The sequence below is a fragment of the Triturus cristatus genome, chromosome 2_2, assembly GCF_964204655.1.
Source record: "Triturus cristatus chromosome 2_2, aTriCri1.1, whole genome shotgun sequence".
In the NCBI taxonomy this organism is placed as follows: domain Eukaryota; kingdom Metazoa; phylum Chordata; class Amphibia; order Caudata; family Salamandridae; genus Triturus; species Triturus cristatus.
The window spans coordinates 435505196-435530745 of NC_140582.1; the positions used below are offsets into that span (position 1 = coordinate 435505196).

The 25550-nt window shown below is 43.5% G+C and overlaps 1 protein-coding gene across 2 annotated transcripts in view; it reads right to left on the reverse strand.

The window, feature by feature from the left end:
- Positions 1–491: 491 nt before the first annotated feature.
- LOC146862333 (uncharacterized) overlaps positions 492–25550 on the reverse strand; it is a 228593-nt gene continuing 203534 nt past the window's right edge. The window contains exons 10-11 of one of the 2 annotated variants that reach the window (XM_085641535.1): positions 23579–23744; positions 492–4386 (exon numbers count right to left, since the gene is read on the reverse strand). In XM_085641535.1, the coding sequence (XP_085497661.1) occupies positions 4192–4386; positions 23579–23744 (361 nt within the window). In that variant the 3' untranslated portion in view covers positions 492–4191. The remainder of the gene's footprint in view (positions 4387–23578; positions 23745–25550) is intronic. The other variant, XM_085641534.1, reaches the window with a different exon arrangement.

Genomic DNA, 25550 nt, shown 5'->3' on the forward strand with positions numbered 1-25550 from the left:
AATATATACTTCCTTTATTTGTACTTACCTTTCAATATTTTGTGCCCCGATATCCTGTCCACGATAATAGTATATCTTGATATCCCTAGCCTCGATATTCCATAGTACAATCGAAGTGTAATGTATGATTGGAATACAAACTGCAGAGCAAGGGGGCACTAAGCCCATGAGCCCCATTGGGTGCTGCAAATCAAAAATGCCAAAATCACTCTCCTTGATCTCATGCTCTCACCCCCAAGTTGTGAGCACTAACGATAATGGAGATTATCACACCCACAAAGTATAAAAACAGATGAACATTTGTATGAGATATGCCTTGTAGCCGCACACAACACAGACACCCCGCACAGAACCCATGACAATATGCGGACATAGGTTGCATTGCCTTGTAAAGCTGCCCTCATGGAACAGGCAGTTAACTATACATGGTCACCCCCATAAACGTAAGGCTGAGGAAATCAAATCCGAATCTACAGAAATTAGAGAGGCAATTGTTGCTTTTGTTTTATTACACACTTTTAACAGTCTGTCTTTGATACAAGAGAAAAGATACTTACAAAATATAAATATATAATTTACAAAAAATAACATATTATAATATAAACTAAGAGCCAGTTGCTTACTAAATAATTGTGCCATTTTTCCATTCCATTATTGAGTTTACAAAATAAGAATTAAGGTGTGGGATAAGCCATTTCCCCCTCTTGTCTGCAATTCACCTAAATACAATACAATATAAATAATATGTCCTTGGTTAGAGATCCAAATCTCACTTTCCCTATTTTTAGGGCCCCGCTTTACCTGAATTAGGGCTACCAGTTACATCAATTTCCTGCTTTTTGGTTTTTAACAAAAGAGCGGAAGTTAATTATTTGATAATTTAATACCCATTTATAAGTCACTTCGAGTACAAAAATTGGGTATATACAAAACTGGGTGTCAAAAGTACAAAAGGGTAAAATTACTTAGAGTGCAAAATATAATAAGATACATTTCAGAAGTGTGAATCACAAATGGCATCTGTTGCATCATGTAAGAGAACTTGAGAACACACACATGCCCACAATGACTCCCATAATAGCAAAAGAAAAGAACTGACATATTTGTTCTGTTCTTCCAGAAAAGGGCAATGATTCCAAATGGATCATTACCGAGCTAACATATATTTGTTTAATTCTGAATTTATTAACTGTGTCTGCAGGGACATGGTATCTAAGGCCTAATAGGTCAGGACCATTTTCTTCAAAGTTAGGGATATTGAAATGGGTCAATCAATAAAGGTTTCGTTCCACGCGCCATGAAGCCTTCTTTTTTGTGATCGATTAGCTGGGTCTCTATGGGGAGGACTAGCTTTGGGTGGTCCCTCATGGAGAGGCAGGTAGGGCATAGGTCAAAGTCACGAAACGATGGCTCTAGGGACTGTCTTTTCTTCCAGCAAGATGTTTAAAGGAGTGGAAGAGGTGGGCACCCTGGCCAGAGTCTGTGGCCTCTCCTTACTGCCAAAAATAATAGATACGCATTTGTCATTCATTTAGATACAAGTACTTTATTTTCTGAAATTTTTGTAGACGGACCTGAGAAAATGTCTTAATGACCTTGTAGAATATGAATTGAATTGAAAAATAATCTCATCTCTGCAAACTTCAAAAGTCATTTCTGTTGACAGGCTGAGGCTTGTGCCATTGCTGACTGTGGATAGGCAGGTACCAGCCTTTCTTAATCTGAAGCTTGTACTAAGTGGATGCCCTGTAGAAGTTTGAGAGCTGGTGGGCAGGCCTGGTGGGAGGAGACGATTACTGTGTAAAAGATGTGGCAGAGTTTGCAAGGTCAACTTACTAGGAGATCGTGTCCTGAACATGGTTTACAGGGAATCAAATATAGTAGATAAAATATGTCTGAATGTAACAAGGTGTGGACGTTGTCATCAGCTTTGGAGACCATGTTTGGAATTGTTCATCTACTGAACATGAATGATAATGTAAGATGGTTAAAGCACAACCAAATCGCTGAAACTTATTTTTTTCTGTTACGAGTTTTTCTAGAGCACCACTAACATCAGTTTTTCTCTATTAGATCTACATTTCCCAGTAGCTTTCTGTTCAAGAATGACCACTACCTTGGGAGTGACTGCAAATATAAGAATATGTGTACTCTAGGCTTTTCCAGACATACCCTGGACCGATTAGCAAAATGGATGACGGCCTAGGTTTGCAATGCTGGACATCCTCACTGGGTGTGCTTGACGCACACTGGGCCAGTGCACCGTCCAGTGCATGCGCTAACTCTCTGAGTTAGTTCCTGTGCAGGAGAGGGAGGAGCAGGAACCATAGAGGGGGTTTACTTTAAGGATGACCTTGACCTTTCTTTGGGACCTCAAAGACCCCACATGGGTACACCCACTCACGGACTGAGTTTGGGAAAGAGATTGAGACACAAACACTTGAGATACATTTACACCTTAAAATCACAGTAAGCAGTTGGGCTTCCGATTATGAAAATCCAACTTTTTAGACTAAAATGTGTGCATGGAAACCTACGATTTTGGAGATTTCCAAACAGAACTCTGGGGGTTTGTGAATTTCCAAAAGGTAGTAATATTAAGAAACTCTTAAAGTAACTACTTTCTTTTGTGAAAAGCTTACCATGAGTAAATCTAGAAGAAGAATATGATTTCCTACACTTCTACATTCTGAAAAGAATCTGAACATAATCCAGAAAGAGACCTGAGATTCACTTTTTTGCTAAAAACCTTTTGGGTCAGCATGCGCTTAAATATGCCGTAAAGGTGTAAATGCTCACACCTAATGTGTCTACTTCTATTCTCTTTGCTGATCTGTGTTTCTAAGAGACGGAAAGGTTTTTGTGTGTAGCTGACTTGTCCTGCAGCTCTCCAATTCTTCTCTCCCTCTGAATCTGCACCCGTGAGGCCTTATTTAAAAACACTGTGCGTTAATTTCTAATGCAAACCTAATGCAAAGTGTTCAGGTGGGATTTACTATTGGATAGTGACCGAAAGCAACGCAAAGTTGCTCACTGCCATACGTCACTTTGCGTCAAGAGGCGTTGTATTGGTGGTGCCTGGACACTATGCACTCTGGCACGAGTGTCTGCTGTAGCTCCTGGCTGTCTTAAGTGCACCAGCCAGGGAGAGAGCGGAACAGCGACACATCTTAGTAGATATGACGCTGTTCTGCTCTCCCCTTCACGCAACGCAGCTCAGCAGCTTAACTTGCTGCTTTGTGTTGCGTGGCTTCTTGATAACTCTGGGGCATCGTTTGTTTACTTCTTATGTTAGAATGCAAAGTATGGCGTCTCCAGCAAAGGCTTTTATCATATGCTTTACTTTTATTTTTACAACAATTCCAGGTTGTCTCGTGGAACAGATCCTTCGGGTGATGGCATACTGGCTTTATAGTTGCTCGGTCCGACTATAAATTGGGGGCAATTTCCTTTTTCAGTTTGGCAGCCACCATGGTCTTTTTATGGTGTGAAATTAGGCAAAACACAACTGCCAAATTTGGGTCTTTGGTGCCTGTTGACTGTGATGGCTTCATTTACAATGTTCTACAGAGGTTTGGCACATTTAGACTAAAATGGGATGGATGGCGTTTGCTCTGAAGAGTTATGGGATGGGTGCAGACCAGAAAACTAGAAAGTCATTTTTACCTATCAATTTACATAACATAATTCATCATAATCTGTTATTCAAATGCATAAAACCAGTGCTTCTGAAAACGGATTATCACCTTGCCCTTCATAGGAAGCTGAACACCTTCTGTTTGTTTTGTTCCTGTCATGAAAATCATGGGTTTGTGTCAGCCCATGAAAAATACATGTAACCAAATAATTGCATTTAAGAATATTTCACAACTTATGAAAGTTGAGTATCATCAGTCATAGAAAGGCTAATGACAATATGGTAAAAAGAATTATGTCACCAATAACTTGCTGCTGATTGGACTTCTGCATCCCCAGGGGATATTTTATAGACACAATGTAAACAGTAAAGACCACAATGCATAAGAATGTAACATGTAGAAATGTAACATGATGATGTGGTCTTTCACTTAGATGCACTTTCTTTTGTTCAAACCCTTATAGTGTGTTTACTCATGGTTTTCTTTATATGTGAATGTCCTTTAGCCGGTGGGCTCGTTTAAGGAGTCCACCCCCCCTTTGTGATAGTGTTTATCAGAGACAGGAGAGGTTTGCCTTTTGGATTTGATCGTCCCTCAGGGAAGGGATCAGATGACAGAACTCCATTAGGTTTAGCCACGCGCCCCTATTAAAAGGATTCACAAATAGTCCATCTTCGTCCTTGAGGTAGCTGTACTTGTGGCAGTTCATACGCTCATTGGTTGTTATATTGCATGCTGCCATGTATATCTGCAATCAAAGAACATTAGATCAGATAAATAAAAGGACATTAGAACAGATAAATGAAAGGACATTAGAACAGATGAGCTGACCATTTTTCTGAAAAATGAATCTTCAAAACAAAGTCTTACAATTGACAGGAAAGTGATTACTTCTATGTCAACTATATTTATCTTTCTCTTTTGGCCAGTGGCGGCTACTCCACTAAGGCGGAGAAGCGTTGCCCCACTGCGCAAAAAGGAAAAATAAAATTACTATAACGTGTCATTATTGTCATTTTGTTTTTCCTATTGCATGCAGTCAGCGGCCTGTGTGGGGCGGGGCTGATCAGAGCATGGGAGGAGTGGTTTGCACTCCAAAAGTGCGCATGAACCGTTTTGCCGGCCCTCTTGAGGCGACCAAACAAATCATGCGCACTGTGCATGTTCCTACCAAGCTGTCCTACACCGCCTGGGCAGGAACATGCACAGGCCCCCTGTTCCAGTCTTCTGGTAACCCTGCCTGATGCATTGAGGTGTTCACTGTTGATAGTCCTGAATGGCACAGCCACCAATATAATCTTGTATGAAATTGTCACTATTACAACACTAATAATACTAGTAGCTCAGGAAGATTTCCAGCAAATATAAGTAGCTCTTGCTACAGTAAAGGATGGACACCTCTGGTTTTGTCCCATATCTAATAGGCAAAACTCCAGAATCCTGGTACCTTGCAATAGAATTTGAATGGTAATTTAAAGTGACTGCATTGGTACCAGAGGTGGCAATACCAGCTTAGTTTAGCATGCAGCCCAAATGAAAATATAAGCCTACGAGTTGTACGTCCTGCACAGTCAGTCTTGAGTTATATGGTTAGCTTGCTGTAAATAGGTATGCAAAGGCTGCCAGATGTCGGATAAGATGCCGGCGGCTGCAACTGTGCATACAGTTCGCTAATGGTGTCACAAAAAGTTGGGCTTTTAAGCCACTGTGCCTTGGTAGGGCGCCTACCAATTCCCCAGCATATCACAATCTCATGCGTTGCGAAGAGTAGGGCAATCACAACAAATCGACGCACTCCCTTTGGGACATTGTCTATGTAGCCCAGCAGGGCCAACAGAGGGTCAGGTGCCAATGCTATATTTTAATCATCTGGGAGATTTTGGAGAAAATATCCACCCAATATCGGCCTATATGGGGGCACATCCAAGAAAAGTGCATAAAGTCTGCATCCGGCAAACAATTAACTTTTAAAGCATAGTACATGACCTAATAGTGCACCAGGACATTCAGTCACAACCACAGACATTCTTGCAGAGAACACAAAAGAAAGACAGCAGAGAGGCGGGATCAGCTCTGAAATAATTGCATCACTTATGCGCTATTTAACACGCATAACAGTTTTACTTCTTCTTAAAGTAAGTATGTTGTTCAATGTTGTGCAATGACCTTATAAGAATTGGTGATCCAACGGAGTGAGAGAAATGCAACAAAGCACCTCCCACCTTCCATAACCAACAGCAACTCAAACAATGACCAAGACAATACAACAGGTGCCAAGTGCCGGCCAGTGTCTATCACCATTTCAACCCTGCGGCGTATTTGTAAAGGCGAATAGAAAACTAGCTCTACTTGTAATGTCTCTGAATGCTGCAGTCAGGCATTACATGGGGGTGATGATGCTACTTGGATAGCTTCAGACATTGCTTTAGTGAAATATTAATATCTGCGTAAGTTCAGCATATATATATATATATATATATATATATATATTTTTTTTTTTGTGGCACAGCTTGCCAGATAATTCCAGTGGCCCAGGTAATAATGCACCAAGACTGTAGAAACAAACCCAGACATATCGAAATGTATTGGTATTTGTAAAGGCATTTCATACTTGCCAAGGCAACAGGATGATTGTGGAGGGACTGTGATTGGTTCCTCCTGAAAATCTCATAAGGGGCTCCCGATTATCCCCTACCTTTCGAGTGTGAAAAGAATGCTGGCAGGTGAGGGGCTCCCCAGAAGGGATTACAGGGGCCTACACTGAACTTCTTAGAGACTCAGCATGTCAAATAGACACACTGATCTCTCTGTACAGGAGAAGATGCCCAAGATGGCAGATCCCTTATTACTTGGTTGGGTGCCATGGATCAGGTATGCGAGTAATATTAAACAGAGAAATGAATAGTAAAGACAAGCATGCTCAGCATTCAGGAAACTTAAAGCAACAATCAAAAAAGCAAACAGAAATATAACAGAGAATGGGACTCTACAAAGTAGAAGGGGGTTAATCAAAAATAAAGCATGACATGTAAGATGACAAATGGAATGGAGTGAATGCAAAAATTGCGAAGGAGATCATAGGAACTAAACAACAGTAAATGGGAATGCAAAAAAAAATGTATAAAAAAAAAATCTAAGGACGCAAAATGAATGTAGAGTAAATAAAGCACTGTGTAGTAAAACATGCAAGCAGCAACAAGCAAAGACAGAAATGGAAATAAAATCAAAATAAGTTATAAAATAGGGAACAAAATGTAAAAAGCAAAGGAAAAAGGGATGTGATGAGCATATTGAGAAGCAAGATGGCAAAATATGGCACCAAGAAGCAAAATTAAAATAACAAAACAAAGTAATCAGTGAAGGAATTGAACCCCACTGCTCCCACTAGTGAGATTCCCACAGAGAGAGAACTACTACACATCCGGAACCCTCTGGATATGGACGGAACACGAGGTGACGGAGATTGAGACGCTGTTTGAAGATGGGCAGCTGAAAACATATGCCCAAATGAGGGATAGCTATGATCTCCCTCCAGGACAATTCTTAGTGCACAGACGATTAGTAGACAGCGCCCAACAATGCTGGGATCTCACTGAGGGAGAACCACCGACACACCCCGTACTACATTCAATCCTACGTATGGGCAGGGGCAGACAGTCACTTGGCATTATAAGGCAATTAGGGAACTGACCACGGCGCCTCTGCAGGCCCTGCACCAAAAATGGGAGGATGAGTGCTTCATGAACAAGAATGGGAAAAGGCTCTAGAGTACCCGAAGAAAGTTTCAAGGAACGCACAATTCAAAAACATTCAATTCAATATTTTACATCGCGCGTATTTAACACCGCACCAGCTTCACCGTTTTTACCCTGACACGCAATTCGCATGCCCCAGATGCCAAACACCCGAGGCAAACTTCAAACACATGTTCTGGGACTGTCCCACACTCCAACCATATTGGGGTAGGATACATCGGGTACTGGGGGCGACTGTCCACCTCATGCACATTACCTCGTGGGAGGCATGCACCCTCGGAGTCTTCCGCAGGTGAAAGGCAGAAAAAGTGCAGGGCAGGTGTGCATCCTTGGCTATATTCCTGGCGAAATGGGGAATAGCCATGCATTGGAGAGCGCCGGCAGGACCCCCTGAGGCAGCCTGGATAGGGGCGGTTAAAAAATGGGGGGCAGCGGAGAAAACAATTTTGCGGGAGGAGGAGGTGAAAGCGATTCGTAATCACCCCATCTCTATGGAATGGGCACAACTCCTGTTTCAGTTCACGCAAGAGACAACACAAGAAGACTCACCCGGGGCTACGCCATCCCAATACCAGACTCCACCCCTGTCCCCAATGGTACGAGCAATTGCGAACTCACAGTAGCCATATCAGAAGAAGGACTGATCCTATAATAGGGTCCCGCCAGACTAGCACCCCGCCCTGTGACAGGAGACATAATCTACCTTAGGCATCCTTAGTTCCCCAATTCTGATGCCGCAGACATCTTGTAGATGAACTGAAACCGACCACAAGACAGATACCTACCACAATGTTTTTTTTATTCGTGGGCTCCCCAGACCCCTCCCATCCCTCCCACCCCCCTATCCCCCCCCCACAGTTCACTGTTTCATGTTTACCCTATGACGTTGCAAAGTTGTTTTTTATACATTGGGAACATAAGCATGGACATCAACCGAAGAGATAGACAGGGATGGAGTGGGGGACTACATATCAACCCGCACCCTTGCGGGAACCAACATGCACAGGCACATGGCACTAATCAGCCTACCTAATTTCGCCTCAGACCACCGAAGGTGTAATCCATGTACAATTTAATGTTTCTCACTTGCACTATGTGATATATGATGGGATTGATGCTCCATAATGTATATTTTTTTAATGTCTGCACTGCCTGAGTTCACCTGTTATTATGTATATAATCAACGTAATACAGTGATGCACCATGGAAAATACAAATCCCAATAAAACATTTTTTTTCGTAAAAATCAGTGAAGGAATTGAAAAACGGAGAAAGCTAAATGCTGAGCCTTAAATTGGGCAATTAGCTTCAACAGACATGGTGCAAAATAAAAGAGGGAAATTAACAGATGACAAATAACAAAACACACTACATTTTTCTCTCAGAAAATACGCTTAATGGAGGCTGCGTGTGGAGACCTCTTCCTTGTTTCACTGAGAACATACTAGACTGCAGCACAGTGGCGTCACCTGTGGGTAGATGTTCTTAACACGGAAATAGTCCTAAACAGTGCTTGAAAAGGAAATGTCGAAGTGCAGGTACTTCTTGTCCCTGAGAATTAACGGTACTTTCCAATTAAAGGTATTGGGGCGGTGCTGAGATTTGCTGTTAGTCTTTGATAACGCAACACGCGCATTTCATTCAGATCCGAATGATAATGCTGAGTGAACCAGCATGAATTTGAAAGCGAACCAGTGACGTGTAGGTTGTGGCACAGATTTCCGTCCTGCAGACTCCTGTCATTGCATCATTTAACGAGCTGATCTAGCTGTGTTCCTTCTCAGGGGTGGCCAGGGGCGCACGTGGAGGAGGGGAAAAGGATGAGTCTTCTAGCTAGGGAAGAGAGATTCTGAAATGAGGCTGCGTTATGACTGGACTTACAAGTTCCATGGATGATAGTGAAGCATGCAGGGATGGGAAAAAACTCTCAGGGTGGGGAGCGGGCAAGCAGTACTTCTAATCACGTTTCACTTCTTTACGTTAATAAATTAAATGGACCTATATGAGGTTAATCGAATAGTCACTGTGTTTAATTCCGGATCACATCCTTCGATAGTCCAATTGGGCCTTTGCAAGTGGAATACTAAGTAATCACTTACCCACCATTGCCCAGACTGTTGTGCAGGCAATGTTCCACCATAACGTAACCAGGCACGCTCTGCACAGGCTCTCCATTCTCCGCGGCCGCCTGTTGTGTTGTGGAAATTAAATATGGACAATGATGCTCATTTTGCCCTTCTGACTCGGACTCGCCACCCTGCAGTAACAAAATTGGACCCCAGTAACAAAAACAGCCCCCACCCTTCCAGCCTCCTGCGGTAATGCCTGGTGCCCGGTATGGCCTGTCGAGCCAAGCATTTCCATACATTGATATACTCGTTGAAAATCAAAGGTTAAAGTAACGTTCAAGTTAGGTGAAATGATCAGTAACATAGCGTTTTAAACTCTAAAAGCCACAGAAATTCATCAGTTATAGTTATCTCAAGTAACTATGACTCATGCCTTAAGGTAACTAAAGCTCGAACCCCGCCATGCACAGTTTTCTCATTAATAATTTCATTGCAAATTTTGCAGTGCTATTATAAATGATGTCATAGAAGATGTCATGAGTGAACTGGTGAAGTTTTGTGTTTTTTATAGTTTGAAACGTTAAGTTGTTATTGAACATTTCACCTAACTATACCAATACTTAACCTTTTGCTTTTTGAGTGAATTTCTAGTTTTTTTTAATGTAAAATAATAATTTATTACCATACATAAATCCAACCCCAAGCCACACAACGCCACCTGTGGCCAGACCATGTGGCTAACCCCTCCAAAGGCATTCAACCACACACTGCCCAGGGCCTTTGCGTGGCGGGTGGTTGGCCACAGGGTCAAGTCTGCAGCCAGGACCTGCACCCGACCTCCTTCCGGCAGCCAACCCCACACTGCACATGGGCTTCTGCTGTGTGTGGCAGGGGGTTGGCCACAGAGGCCCCACAAAGGCAGCCAAACCCACACTACGCAGGGCATTCAACCGTGCATGGGGGGGTTGAGCCGAGGGCCTGGCCTGCATCCAGGACCTGCACCAAAACCACGCAGGCAGCCAAACTCATGCCGCACATCTTCCCCAAATTTGCTGCAAAATGAAATAGAAATTTTTTTTGGGGCCCGAGGCGGGGTCTATCTGGACGCCACCACCAGGCCTACGGGATCAAGGTATCCCTACCCTGCCCCCTTATTTCTTTTTTAGGTTTTTTAGGACTTAGGACTGAATCCCAAGTCCTTAGATGACTTCCTTGCTGATGTGGTGGCACCCAATCATATCTCAGCAGTAGAGCTGTTGAATCCATGGAGGGTCTGTGTCCCTAGATATAAAAAAAGTTTTTGAGCATTAATTGCTCAAAAATGACAGAATGGATTTACGCCAAATTACAAAAAGCACTCTTTCTGAAACAAGATCTAGCTTTCTGTGTTTGAAGTTCTTATGGAAAAATAAATGTGGGAAAGCGCATTTTGGGACCCTTCCTTTTTCTCAGCTCTGCGTGAAGGTTCACCCCAAAACTAGTCAAAAAGTAACACTTTTGTTTAAACATTTCATAGAGATTCATCAAACGGGACCAAAGTTATTAGCAACACAAAAATGGATTTAGGTATCGAAAACTGTATAGAAAGTACCTTTTAATATTTTGTATCGCGATATTGTTGTAACAATATTCTGTCCCCTCAAAACTCGGAATTTGATATTCACAGGCTACACGCTTTAGTTGTACCTCCACTTTCCTTCCTCCACAGGCTCTTCCCCAGTCTTTTCATCCTCCACAGACTCTTCCCCAGTCTTTTAAAAGCACTCTCTGTGCATTTCTGCCCAAGTAATATGTAGCAGGTGCGGGGTCTGATTCTTCCCATCGTGACACCATGCACAGAAAATGGTTGTCGAAGCTCTAGGAAACGTCTATAGGGCAGTGAAAGACATTAAATACAAGGCTCGTTGGCACAGTTCCTAACATTCACTTCTGGGAATCCGCCGCCCTTCTGGTTTGTAAGAAATCCAGCATGGCATGCAGCCACACCTCGCATGGATTTTCAATCCATGCTTCTGTTTCTACATAAAAGTCAAGGTCTCAGAGACTTTTATCAGACTAATTAAAATGATTGTGCTCAGGGGGCTTAATGCATAGACTTTCCAGATGACAGTCCAGCTGCTGCTGCAGTATCAAGACGGAGATTGGAAAGCATTTTTCGATGCAAGTTTTACAGGCAAAAAACTGTATTCTTTCTTAAACCAATTCAGTTTAAGCGATCTGTTTATAGAGCAGAGACCGTGTAACACTGCCGCCCGAGGAGGGCTAAGTGACTCTGAAAGCCACGCATTATATTATGTAAGCATTACATTCTGTACACCCATTTTAAAGCTTTAAGACTTGGATTTCTTGTTTTCAAGACAGAACACAATAACCCACTTACTTTTGTTTAATTAAATTACACCTATGACCTTAATCGCTTTATTTTAGGCCGAGAGTTGCTTTTATAGTGCACTGTGGAAATCCATGTTGCTTCTCATCTTGAATATGTGTTTGTAACACTTGAGTAAAGTCTAGTAGACAGGGTTTTAAAACAAATATTACGAGTATACCGTAAACTACATTTTCCACATTCTTGCAAGCAAGGATCTGTGTTTCCGAACTTTTACACTTCTTACTATGCTTCTCTCTTGAAACAACAGACTTCCACCTAGTCATTTGGACGCCCCAGGAACGGAGGATGTCTCTGGAATGTGATTGAATCCGGGAGCAGCGAATACCCGGTTGCCATCCTCTCTCTTGTGACTCCTTGGCACTGGGACCAGTTGGAGCTATAACTGTACCCAGTAACCCCTCCGTTACCCTCAGAGGTTGAAGGTCCCCAGTGAATCAAATATCCCAGCAACACTACCCAGTTCACCCTCACCAACCTGTAGCAATAAATTCCAGTGGGTGGGGATTCTACTAGTAACTGAAAACCTGTACTCTACAGACCTCCACAGAGGCTATTATTGTCCATAGGTTCTGATTACTCGGGCGTTAACCAAATTAGAGAGCCTTTGTTAGATCTGGGGGTCTCTAGTTGGCAGAGGTAGGTACCTTTGACCAAATAGGGACCCTTGCTTCTAGTCAGGGTAAGGGGGATACACACTTTAGATAACCCCTGCTCACCCGCTTGGTAGCTTGACACGAGCAGACAGGCTTATCCCAAAGGCAATGTGTAAAGTATTTGTACCAACACACAGTAACACAGCGAAAACACCACAAATGGACACCACACCAGTTTAGAAAAATAAAATATCTTTGTCTAAACTAAACAAGACCAAAACGACAAAAATCCAACATACGGAAACTCAGTAGAATGCCTTTAAAAAGGTTATTTCAAAAATAAACTTGTAGATGATCAAATGCAACACTCAGTCTGAAAGTACCTGCATAGAAGGTGATGCGTCAGTTCTTCCTTTGCTCCGGTTCCGATGCGACAAGATGGCGCCTTGATGCGTTGCGATGATCCAGTGCGATGCGACAACATGGCGTCTCTGTTGCGATGCGACAACGTGGAGGTGATGCGTGCACGCCCTACGGCCATGCGGTGAACTCCCTGAACCCGCGACAGGTCCTGCGACACGCTTCTCCGGTGAAGCGATGACACCCTCGGTGTTGGCGACACGCTTCTCTGGTGTTGCGGCGGCAATCAGCGGCGGCGCGCTTCCTCAGCGATGCGACGGCCCTGCGACACGCTTCTCTGGTGATGCGACGGCACCCACTGTGAGGCGGCACGCTTTTCCGGTGATGCGACGGCGAATTGTGGCAGCGGTGACACGCTTCCTCGATGATGCCACATCGGCTGCTGCGGCAGCATCACGCTTCTATCTCGTTGCATCGCGCTTCCAGCTCCCAACAGCAAAAGGCCTCACACACAGTTACAGGCCCTCCTGGCAGACTGGAACTCCCAGAAAGGAAGTTCAGGGAGTTGGGGTTGAAGTCCTTTTGTGTTACTGGGACTTCAGAAACAGGAGGCCAGCTCTTCTCAGGCCCTTGGAGACTTTTCTTCAGAGGGACACAGCACACAACAAAGTCCTTCTTCAAGCAGGGGACACAGCACACAGCAAAGTCCTTTAGATCTCTCCTTAGTAGAAACAGCAAACTGCATGCCAACCCCAGACAAACAGCAAGGGCAGTACTTCTCCTCAGTCTCTTCAGCTGATCTTCTTTGGCAGGGATTCCTCTTGATCACAAAGTAGTCTAACTTTCGGGGGTTTCAGCTCTAGTATTTATACCCCAAAAGTCTTTCTTCTCCATGTGTGAGGGGTCCTGGACCCAGTTCCAACCAGTCCTGAGGGCACTCTGCCAGTGCACATCTTCTTCCTTTGTGAGTCTGCGCCAGGGCCATCAGACACACCGCAGGGGGTGGAGCCAGCATTGTGGACGGCAGGCACATCCCTATTCAGGCCCAGGTGCTACTCCTCCCACTACTCCAAATGCAGATAGATCTATTAAGCCTAGTGCTGACTCACCCAGACTCCTGGAGCCACCCCAGCCCCTGTCACTCTCAAACCAGACAGTCAATCCACAAACAGTCAGAGGCACACAGAAAGATTGAACAAGAAAATAGCCACTTTCTAAAAGTCAGATCCCTGCAGACCGGGTCCTACCTGTATCGAGGACGTGCTGTTCTCCTCTTCTTGCTGCAGGCCCTGCTGGTGCTCTCTTGGTCTCTCACGCAGCATTCAAGGCTGCCGCTGCCGCTACTACACGCGCGGCCTGGGAGCGGCCAGAACTGCAAATCCCAGGTGCCCCGGCGCTCCTTTGACGCTATCTACGCGCCCGGAGGCGCATTTAAGATCGGCGCTCCCTCGGTGGAGCGGGAAGCTCGAAATTCAAATCCCTGCAGACCGGGTCCTACCTGTATCGAGGACGTGCTGTTCTCCTCTTCTTGCTGCAGGCCCTGCTGGTGCTCTCTTGGTCCCTCACGCAGCATTCAAGGCTGCCGCTGCCGCTACTACACGCGTGGCCTGGGAGCGGCCAGAACTGCAAATCCCAGGTGCCCCGGCGCTCCTTTGACGCTACCTACGCGCCCGGAGGCGCATTTAAGATCGGCGCTCCCTCGGTGGAGCGGGAAGCTCGAAATTCAAATCCCTGCAGACCGGGTCCTACCTGTATCGAGGACGTGCTGTTCTCCTCTTCTTGCTGCAGGCCCTGCTGGTGCTCTCTTGGTCCCTCACGCAGCATTCAAGGCTGCCGCTGCCGCTACTACACGCGCGGCCTGGGAGCGGCCAGAACTGCAAATCCCAGGTGCCCTGGCGCTCCTTTGACGCTACCTACGCGCCCGGAGGCGCATTTAAGATCGGCGCTCCCTCCGCGTTGCGGGATGCGCGCGGGCGGGCGCCGGGCGAAGCCCGGGCAAAGTGCGGGCCCTCTGTGGCCCTCAGAGGCCCAAGGAGACCGGACTGGACCCGCCCCCTTGGTTTATTCGTGCTCGCAACGACCTGCGTGCCCAGTAAGTTACCAGCACATCTTATTGTTATTATTTTTGGCTGACAAGTTCATACTATGTCTGTGGATGTCTTGAGTCCGACAAAAACGGTGGCCAACAGAGTGGGTATGTTACTGAATGGAACCCAGGACAATTATATTGTCAGAACACCATCGGGAGGCGCGTTAGATGGTCTGCTTGCAGAGCGCCGGGCTGATCGCCGACGCTCTATTGAAAACATTAAGAAAAGGGCACTATCTGAGCCTAATTTTGCAGCCATTTCTAACAATGAGTTAGTTCTAGATCTTGCAAATGATACTTTATCTACAGATGGTGTACCTTACCTGTTGAGAGATAGTGAAGTGCCTAGCACTAGTCATACTGGAACAGACATTCCCATTTCTACAAACAATATTAATATTAATTGTATTTCCAGCACCCTTGGAGTTCCGACTGCTGTGTCACCCATCCCTCCTAAGTCAGCTCATTTGAGGCTCAAGAAATTTATACAAACTACAAAGTACGGTCCACCTCCCACTAAGAGGAGACGTAAAAGGATGGAGCCTAATAAACAGAAGCTCAGTTCGACTGACTTTGGGAAAAAGCTACCCCCTCTTGTATCAATGCTGCAACTGCTGCAGTTCTCAAGGATGTGACTGGAATGGTTGATGCTCCTGTGTCACCGTTAACTTCTGCACTTACAGCGGGGGAACTTAGTACTAAACCTAGCCCGGAGGACAATGGGTTTAATTCAATACACACCAGTAACCTTTTGGATAGTATGGAACTAATCATGCGAACCTATACTTTAGTTATAGTGGAAAGATTGGAAAAAATGGAGAATAGATTAGGGAAAATAGAAGTAGATTTGGGCAGGAAGAGAAGTCTTACAAGTGAAGAAGCCAACACAGAGCTCAAATTGGTCTCAGTCCCTACCCCAGTGGATAACACTGCCATTAATTCCCAACCATCGTCTATTGGAATTGTCTCAGTACCAAATACAATTCCTAGCAATCCCCTAACGGATGCCCCGTCCTCTGGCAGACACCTTTTGAATGGAATAGTTCTTACCCCTAAACCTGCCCATATCAATCTTACTACTAACCAGATAAATACTTTTGCGAGCACTACAACAGTCAAAACTAACTGCCATCCATCAATTTCTGATAATAAATCTTTCAGAAATCAGGGCAGTAGCCCGATTGGATTAGTGAGAAATGAGGAGGGAGGCCTCAGGCAGATACGGGGGGAACAGATTAGGAGACCGCTACCGGATCTTCCACCAGAGGCTGTACCATATGTAGTGATCCTTACAGGGGTACCAGAGCTCCCAGAAAACAAGAGAGAGAGCTTTTCTCAATTAACTCATTGGCTGACACTACATAGGCCAATTGCTAGTAATATAGATGGCAAAATATTATATGTACGCCGTCTACAGTGGTTAGGTGGAAGACCTAAAGACATTGGGGGAGACGTGGTTGTGGTCAATTTTAGAGATTGTAATGCTGTACGTTATATCCTGAATTGGCCCCAGACAAATCTTAATAGCAGCATTTTTCCACGCCCTCTGACCTACTTTTACCCAAGATCAGTAGTATTTCCCCTCCAACCTGCCCATGCTTACTCTCTTTCTACTACTAACTTCTCCTCTATGCTGAATAATAGGAACTCGGCTTTTGTTCATCATGTAGCTCCTGCAGTAACGCCTGGGTGGAATATAGTACCAACCAGGCCGGGCGCTGCTGTACATGTAGGCATGGACTGTCCAGTGCCATTTACTCCACTTGAGTTGTCAAATAGATTTGACGTCTTCAGTAGTCTGGATGCCTGCGATTGAAGTCTACAGTTAGAAGGGGAGGAGATGGAGGGTACACACTCCCTAACTTCAGGTGGTTTGGATGAGGCTCTGGAAGAGAATGCACCCATTGTTCCAAGTATATCTGATGGAGTTCCTGAACCGATCAGTGTCACTGTTAATGTGCCAATTAATTTTGATAACTGTATGCAAATAGACAACCAAGGAAGTCACTTAAGTGGTATATCAACTCATGGTTTAACAACAAATGAGGCTTTCCCTGGAGTTACGGGATATCTAACATCTAGTGACCGGGCAGGGAAGGCTAATGAATCAGGCTATCAGGTGGAGGTCAGAGGATCAGAGACAGAGGGAGTGCAGGTTAGTAGTAGCATTGGAGTCACAATAAATGTTCACAATCTCCTAAATAGAAACGTGGAGAGCCAGTTCCTGGTTTCATGGAACGTGGCAGGTCTTAAAAATAAGATGGCATCCAGGGATTGGGCCTCCTTTATTGATCACTATATGATTGTCAACATGCAAGAAACATGGGCATTAGAACCCCAATATAGATCAGGGTATCTTCACTTTGCAATAGCTGCAACTAAAACAAACAAAGGAAGACCTAAGCGGGGACTAACTACGTGGGTAAAACAGGATGATGGATTCACAACCACCCAACTAGCAATTAATTCAAGGGATATTCTGGGGGTCAGGTTAAAATCTCCCTCATTCGGTGAACTCATCATTTTTAATGTGTATGCCAGGGGTAAGCCAGGAGGGAAATCATCAGAAGTTGTGGAGGCACTGGGCCACTATTTGAGTATCTGGAGGGGAGGTGCCAATATATTAATCTGCGGTGATTTCAACTGCTCCTATGAGCCTCTGGACCATATGGATCTAGAGCTCACGGAGGCAGAGGATATCTGCTGGCAAATCACCCCCCTTAGTATACCCCCCATCAAACGGTGGACTCAGGCAGCCCTTCAGCTCAAGACCTTTAGCTTAGAACATGGGTTGAGAGCTGTTAATGGTAGGACACGAGGGGATGAGCAGGGCAATCCAACCTTTAATAATGGACTGAGTTCAAGTAGAATTGACTATATCTTGGTCAACCTTGAATTGTGGTCATCAATACGGGATATGACTGTAATTCATCGTATTGAAAGTGATCATAACCCTCTTAGTCTTGAGCTACAGCTTTATATAGGGCCGGGGTTAATTTCAGATGATACAATAAACGATATCGTCATAGCAAACGACACACGGTGAGTCAGATGGGCCGAGTGTCTGGGTAAACCCGAAAGTATTAGCGAAATGAATGTTTTGGTAAAAGAAGCAATCACTGAAATACAGGGGGAGTTAGATCATGAGGACTACTGTAGTAGGGTAGTTCATATCCACTCGACCCTTTTTTTTAAACTAAGTAAATATTTTAGTATTCCGAGGAAGAGGAACCCTGGTAAGGGGAAAAGAAAACCGGAGTCATGGTATGATAAAAACTGCAGGACCGCATATAAATCCTTAGCAGACGTAGTGCGTTCTACTGATAGGGAGGCTATTCGGGCGGCAAGGAACCATTATAAATGGATACAAAATACAGCAAAAAAAGCATGGGACATTAAATATTGGGAGGAGTTATTGGCTGCCAGTAAGTTCAGAGATTCGAAGGACTTCTGGCATCTTGTGAGATGGGGCATGGGGAATCAAAAGCCAATCCCGGTTAATTATGTCCCTCCAGAACACTGGGTTAAGCACTTTAAGTCCCAGTTTGCTAAAATAAACAATGCCCCAATATTTGCCCCAGCCTCCCCTAGCCGTCCCTTACTAGTAAATACGCTAGTGTTCACTAAGAAGGATGTTGAATGTGCCCTTAACTTAATACCTAAGGGCAGGGCCCCGGGCCTAGACAAAATTCCTGCAGATTTGTTTCTGCACAACAAATCAGTCTGGGTCCCTTACATCGAACTATTGGCAAACACCATTGCCAAAGGTACCACGGTACCTGATATTTGGCGGGGAGCAGAAATCATACCAATATATAAGAAAGGTGACCGAGCGGACCCAGGAAACTACAGGCCAATTAGTTTAATAGCCTGTATACAGAAGGTTGTGGCTAGGATGGTACTGCTCAGAGTCCAGAATTGGATTGAGGACTCGGGAGTCATGTCTACCTTACAGGCTGGCTTTCGACCCCTTACCAGTACGGTAGACCAAGTTTTTAGATTTTCCACTATATACTGGAAATGGGTGGTTCTGGGGGGTGGTACACTCTATGCAGCCTTTGTCGATCTAAAGGCTGCATTTGATTTAGTTCCAAGAGACAGGCTGTGGAGAGCGCTCCACGAGCAGGGTATCCCACCAGAACAGCTCGCGGTTTTGATAAAACTACACGAAAATAACTACGTGCAGGTCAGATGGGGAAACCAGAGCCAGGTGACCGCCAGTTTTCCAACGGAAAGGGGTGTGCGGCAAGGGTGTGTGCTGGCACCCACATTATTTACTCTATATATAAATAAAGTTACGGATTATTTTAAGGATTCCACTACCGATCCACCCAAACAGAACGGCATCCCCGTCCCCCTGTTAATGTTTGCCGACGATACCCTCCTATTGTCTAAGACTCAGGAAGGGCTTCAGAAGGCAATAGATTGCTTTGAAAAATTTTGTTATGACTACGGGCTCTCTGTTAATGTGTCCAAAACCAAATTTATGACTATGCATAGGTACAGGAACATTAGGGGTAGAGTCCATATGAGCGGGGAACCATTAGAGCAGACTGATTGTTTTAGCTACCTGGGCATCATACTGGGCTCCAGGTTACAGTGGAAGCCATATGTGGCCCACTTAATTTCTAAACACGCACAACTAACAGGTGCCCTTTTAAGAGAATTTAAGAAGTCATCCACTAAACCCGTAGCTCCAGTAATAAAAATCTATGACTCTAAAGTAAGATCCTCTATGCTTTACGGAGCGGAACTGTGGGGGTCGTCAAATACAGCGGGTTTACAAAAAGCACATAATAAATTTCTCCGCTGTATAACAGGGCTTCCACCTTCCACACCACTTGTACCCTTGCGCATGGATTTGGGCTGTCAGAGTCTAGAAAATAAATGCAGATTTAGACCAGTAGCCTACTGGAGAAGATTGTGGGTGACCCCAGAATTGCAACATTATGCGCTAGCACTTCTGGAAACACGTGATATGGATACTGGGGGTAAAATTGTATGGCTTAGAAAGGTTAAAACTCTTCTTATGTCTTTAGGTTTGGGTGATCTTTGGGAGAATCCTCAGGAGGCATTGTTTCCAAATAAACAACAGCTAAAAGAGGTCTACTGGTCATTCATATCCCAGGAAGAGTTTCAGTCACACATTGCCCCATCATACACTAAGGCCTTCCTGGAGTTGAAACATACTCCTAGGTATGAGTTGTACTGGGATCTAATTACGATGCCCCATGATAGGAAATTATTCCATCAGTTCAGAGTAGGTACTCTTCCACTGAACCCGGTTACCTGTAAATGGGCATCAAGCAAGAGTAATCAAATGTGCCCTTTCTGTACAATATACCCGGAATCCATAGCTCACGTTTTGTTTATCTGCCCAGAATATAAAGTTCCCCGTCATAAATGGATTAGAGCTCTCTGCATTCAAAAGGGGATCATGACGGGGATTACTGCATTGAGAATACTTCAAACTGACTGTTCTGAAACAATGGTGATAGCGATAGCTAAATTTTTGAAATGTATGTGGATAATAAGAGTTGGGAAATTGAAAGGTCTCCAGTCGCCAAAAGCCAACCAAGTATAATAGTGGCATTCTTATTTTTATTACATAAATTTTAGTATGTTTTTATAGAAGACAGATATTTATTTTTTTAATTGGGCGAGAATGAATATTAACCACGTAGTGTACTCAAATCTTGCGGTTCTCTGTATTAGTGATATGCTCTCTGTGTATAACTTAAATATGCAGTTTTCAATGCTGTGTTTGATGATGTATCGTGTTTTTCTCTTTCTATCTATTTTATGATGAAATGTGTTTTAATTTGTCTTTTATGACATTTATGTCGAAATAAAGACTGAATAAAGATAAAGAAAAGTGCTATTTTCAAACACCGAATTTAAAAACCATCCATCCTAAAAGATATGTTATTAAATTCTGAGTTCAAGGATACCAGATTCCAAATTTCGATCTTGCTCCTATGGTAAGATATGCAGGTAAACATGTTACACAGCATTCCCCATTCCGTCCTATGGGCAAGATAGCCTTTCAATAGTGAAAAACAAAATTGGCAGTATTTCACTATCAGGACATGTTACCCACACTAGTCCATGTCCTACCTTTCACATACACTGCACCCTGCCCAGGGGGGTACCTTGGGCCTACCATGGGGGTGTCCATTGTGTAAGGAAAGGGAATGGTCAGGCCTGGCAAGTGTGTACACTGGCCAGGACAACATGGCAGTTAACCAACTGCGCACAGTCACTGCAGTGGCAGGCCTGAGACACCATCTTAGGGCTACTCCGGTGGGTGGCACAATCAGTGCTGCAGGCCCACTAGTAGCATTTGAATCACCAGCCCTGGCACACTCAGTGCACTTTACTAGTGACCTACTGGTAAAACAAATATGCCAATCATGGATAACCAATCACAATAACAATTTAACCAGGGAGCACTTTCACTTTGGCACTGATCTGCAGTGGCAAAGTGCCCAAAGCATCTAAACCAGAAAAAACGAATTCCAGCACAGTGTCAAAAATACAGGAGGTAGAGGCAAGAAGTCAAGGGAAACAACGCCAAGGATGCCAGGTCTAACAGCCTTATGGCGTAAGCTCAAACTGAGATATAGGGTTTACCTCTGCGACCGAAGGACCTTATGGCAATTTTTTGTTGCACCGTTTTCTTGACTGTTCTGGCTTTTCCAATGTATACATAAAGATCCATTCCTTTTTAATACCGTAAAGCTTTGAATGGAAATAAATTGCACTATGTGTGTCTAATGTGTCATACTGTATCTAAGTTCCAAACCTACCATACCCTCCTGGAGTAGAACTTAATTGCTCGACCGGTCTATGGTTGGACAGCCCGGGTCACCAAGGGAGGCTAGCAATGCAACTGGATGCAATGATACTCTAGGCCGGGGACACCGATGATAAACTACAATACACAGCACGCATATAGCCTAGTAACTAACGATCGCCCAGAGAACAAGAGAAAAGGTCTCACAGTTACACTTCCATTTGATGAGCAGAGCAAGGACATGACAGAAGTCCTTAGTTCAGGGACGAGATCTTTAATGGGTAGTAACCAATAAGGAAAATTATCCTGAAAGGTATAACACCGTATTTACGCTCAACATTTCTAACAATTGAAGATGTAAAGTAATCAAGTATTTGGGTGTTCTTCCCATTTGTCTGTGCTCAACTAATACACTGTGTCTCACTTAATAATGCCTACACATTACTGTTTATATACTGTGAAGGGCATATAGTGCCAACATTTATGTGTAGCAGATCCTGAATATAACTAGAAATTATGTTATTGTACACCAGCTTGCTGCTACCATGTGCCAGGGTGCATGCAACAAATATTGTGTTTGGTATATATTCCGGTTTACTAATAATATTATGCTCATGAAGCCAGCTTGCCAGGGCTGCTGCTACAATGTGCCAGTTTTCTTAATGTGTCACACTGACAGTTGGTTGAATAGCTCCGAGTTGCTTATTCTCTTCACGATGCAGCTCATTTTTCCTGAGCGGTTCACCTTGTCCATCGTGTTCCTCAGATATGACAGACCCAACTTACCTGTGCTGCTCAGATAGACAAGAGATGCTCGTTGTCCCAGGAGCTGCTTACTTTGCCATGGTTCTCAGGGCTCTATGCTTGTTGCCAGTAAAATATTACTCTTGCGGACACTTGTTCTACTAAGCTATAACTCTCGGACAGCAGAGTTATTTATTCGGTTGTAAACCTAACTTAGGCCTTAGACAGCAAAGCTATGTATCAGGCTAAATGCTCCCACAATGCTACTTTTCACATTGACACATAATGTAATGCACACTGTTCAGTGCCAGTTTCTACACTGCCTCCAAAGTCAACACTCCTAGCCATGCCATCTTTAGTAGAGTTCAATTATATAAAGAATGGAGCAAAGCAGCTGCTAAACATTCCTTATTTCAAGGGTCCCCAAAAGCTAAAACCTAGCCATGATTTTCAATTAAATCTTTTTCTGAAGGTAGAAAATGTCACCAAAAATAACTGCTAAAAGAAGAAAACAAATCTTCCAATGAAGACATATTTCTATTAAAAAAAAGAAAAAACAGAACAACTGTCCTAAGGGTTGGTAAGTTAGCTAAACTTGACCTATTCAATGCAATGCTAATTGGTTTATTTACAACAAGTTAAAAATTAGGTTGTCCATCATATCGTCCAATCTATCATAGGGAAGCACCAAACCTCACACCCAAAAGAGGTATTGGTTTCTGATTGCAAACACAATAAAGATGAAGGTTTTGTGGGTCTTCTATAAGGCATCCTGAAAATGTGCACAACTTTACATTCGAAACAGGATAAATTACCATCACCAGCTAGAAACATGAGTTTTAAAACAGGGGTCTCCTGTTAGCAACCCAAATCAGAAAGTCCAACCTTGGAGGGTATCCTTATAATTACATGGAGCACACTACAGTTAAAAAATATTTCAGTATTAATCTCAAAAGACGTATTACCAGACTCCCCCTCAGAGCTCTTGCTGGTATGGTGTGATTCTTCCCAGTTCTCCCGTCTACTCCCTCCTTAACTCCTCTAACCTTCACTCAGCTTCCTACTGTTATGGACGCCATTTTGTCTGGCTTGGTTTCTAGGAAAAGTTAAACAAATTACTGAATGGAAATGAAGGAACATACACAAATTGCAGTCATTCCTCCTGAAATGACAACGATGACACAGAGAAATAGGAATCCCATTCCAAGGAAGAGGCTGCGTCCAACTATATCAAACCAGTCCCAGCACATGTATGCCCCAATCGTGCCGTTCATGCACATAGTAGCCAGAAATGCAACAAAGTAGGCCCTGCAAAATAAACAAACAACAAAAAAAGTTAGGAAAGTTATGGAGTACATCAAAGATGTTTAGTTTAAAGCGAGATTTGCCAAACTTTAAGTTCAACTGTGAAACCTAAAATTTGTGAGTAGCAAAAATGGCTGCACATGAATATTCTGAATAGCAGACATAGCAAAGTAATTTACAACATAAGGAGAAAACAAAAAAATGATATAGGTGAAATTGTAAATTGTATTACCCTTTCTTCCATGCAGCATCTACCCTTAAAAAACACAGAGCCAGGTTTCCAGCAAAGAATCAAACAGTAATGGAACATAGTACCACATAATGCTACGAAGAGAGAGACTCTCTCAGAAAGAATGCAATAATACTAGCTACATGCTAGCAAGTTGTTGATGAAATCCACAAATATATATGATATCCTACCTACATATTCTGGCATTGACTAAGTAAAACAACGATGCACTTTGCTTTATTACAATGGTAATATTCAATTAAGCATGTATGTTGAGAATATAATTTATTGTAGAACTATGCACTTACAGTAAGGTAATACATTGATATAGTTTGGCATAAGTATATTTTACTTGGTATTGTACAAACAGAATGGGATCATAAACAGCTCAGTCAATAACAGTAGTTCTAGCTAACAATGCTATCCGATATTAGGTAAAAATCATTACCAGATCTGATACTGGCCTCTTATAGATGACTACAAAACTTCTTCCCATTATATATACACCTCATGTCTAGAAAGGTAATACAACATTACGATAGTGATAAAATTAATACAGTTCCATAAATTCATTTAAATATGTAAACATGTGATACTAGAAGGAGAGCATAAAAAACTGAAGAGCTAGTTTAGAATTATAAGCACTAATTCCTAAAAGCATATGTCCTTATATATCAAAGCATTTCCTCAGAATGGGACTATTGCCTTATCAGACTATGTTTCACTGTATTTCTTGCATTTATTGATTTATGCCCTGCTAAAAACACCAATGTCTGGATGCTTATTGGCACCAGACAAAAAAAGGAAGAGGGAGGAGGGGACTCTCAGCAAGATGGAAAAGTTACTGAAGACCAAATGCTTGGTGGAGGATGTGGGTCTTCTGTAATTTGAAAACATGATCTGATGCTACTTATGGTGATGAGGCAATGGGAAATAATTCCAATGAAAGGAGCCTTGGTGGTGTATAGGCCTGCCCACAACCTGCCTGTATCTTAGTGGGAACTTTGTGAGAGAATGTTTGGTGTCTATTCTTAGCCATCTGGTGTGGTCTGTACGTGTTTCCCCTGAGGCCAACCAGGCCCTCTCACCAAACTACTGAACTTTGGACTTTGCATCATACAGAGATTTCTGAAAAGGTTACAACAAAGGTGTCCTATTTATTTCAAGTTCCTAGAGGAAGAGGTTTGAATCTTTTATATATCAGAATCACATTAAAAGTAGTGGGAGAAATAAAAGGATTAGTTGTAAAGCCAATAGGATAAGGCGTGCAAAGCAGAAGGAGTTGCTACTGAGCCATCCTTACTTATATAAGCTTAACTCAAAATACCCATATGAATGTGGAGAATGACATTGAACTCTACCAACTGAAACTTGGGGGCATATTATCAAGCACGGCGTTAAAATTATCGCCGCTTTAGCGGCAGAAAACTGCCGCTAAAGCGGCGATAATGGGTTTGATAATATGCCGCAGAGAATTCCCATAGAAGCCCATGTTGACACCAGAACATGGGCTTCTATGGGAATTCTCCAGGGGATATTATCAAGCCCATTATCGCCAATTTAGCGGCAGTTTTCTGCCG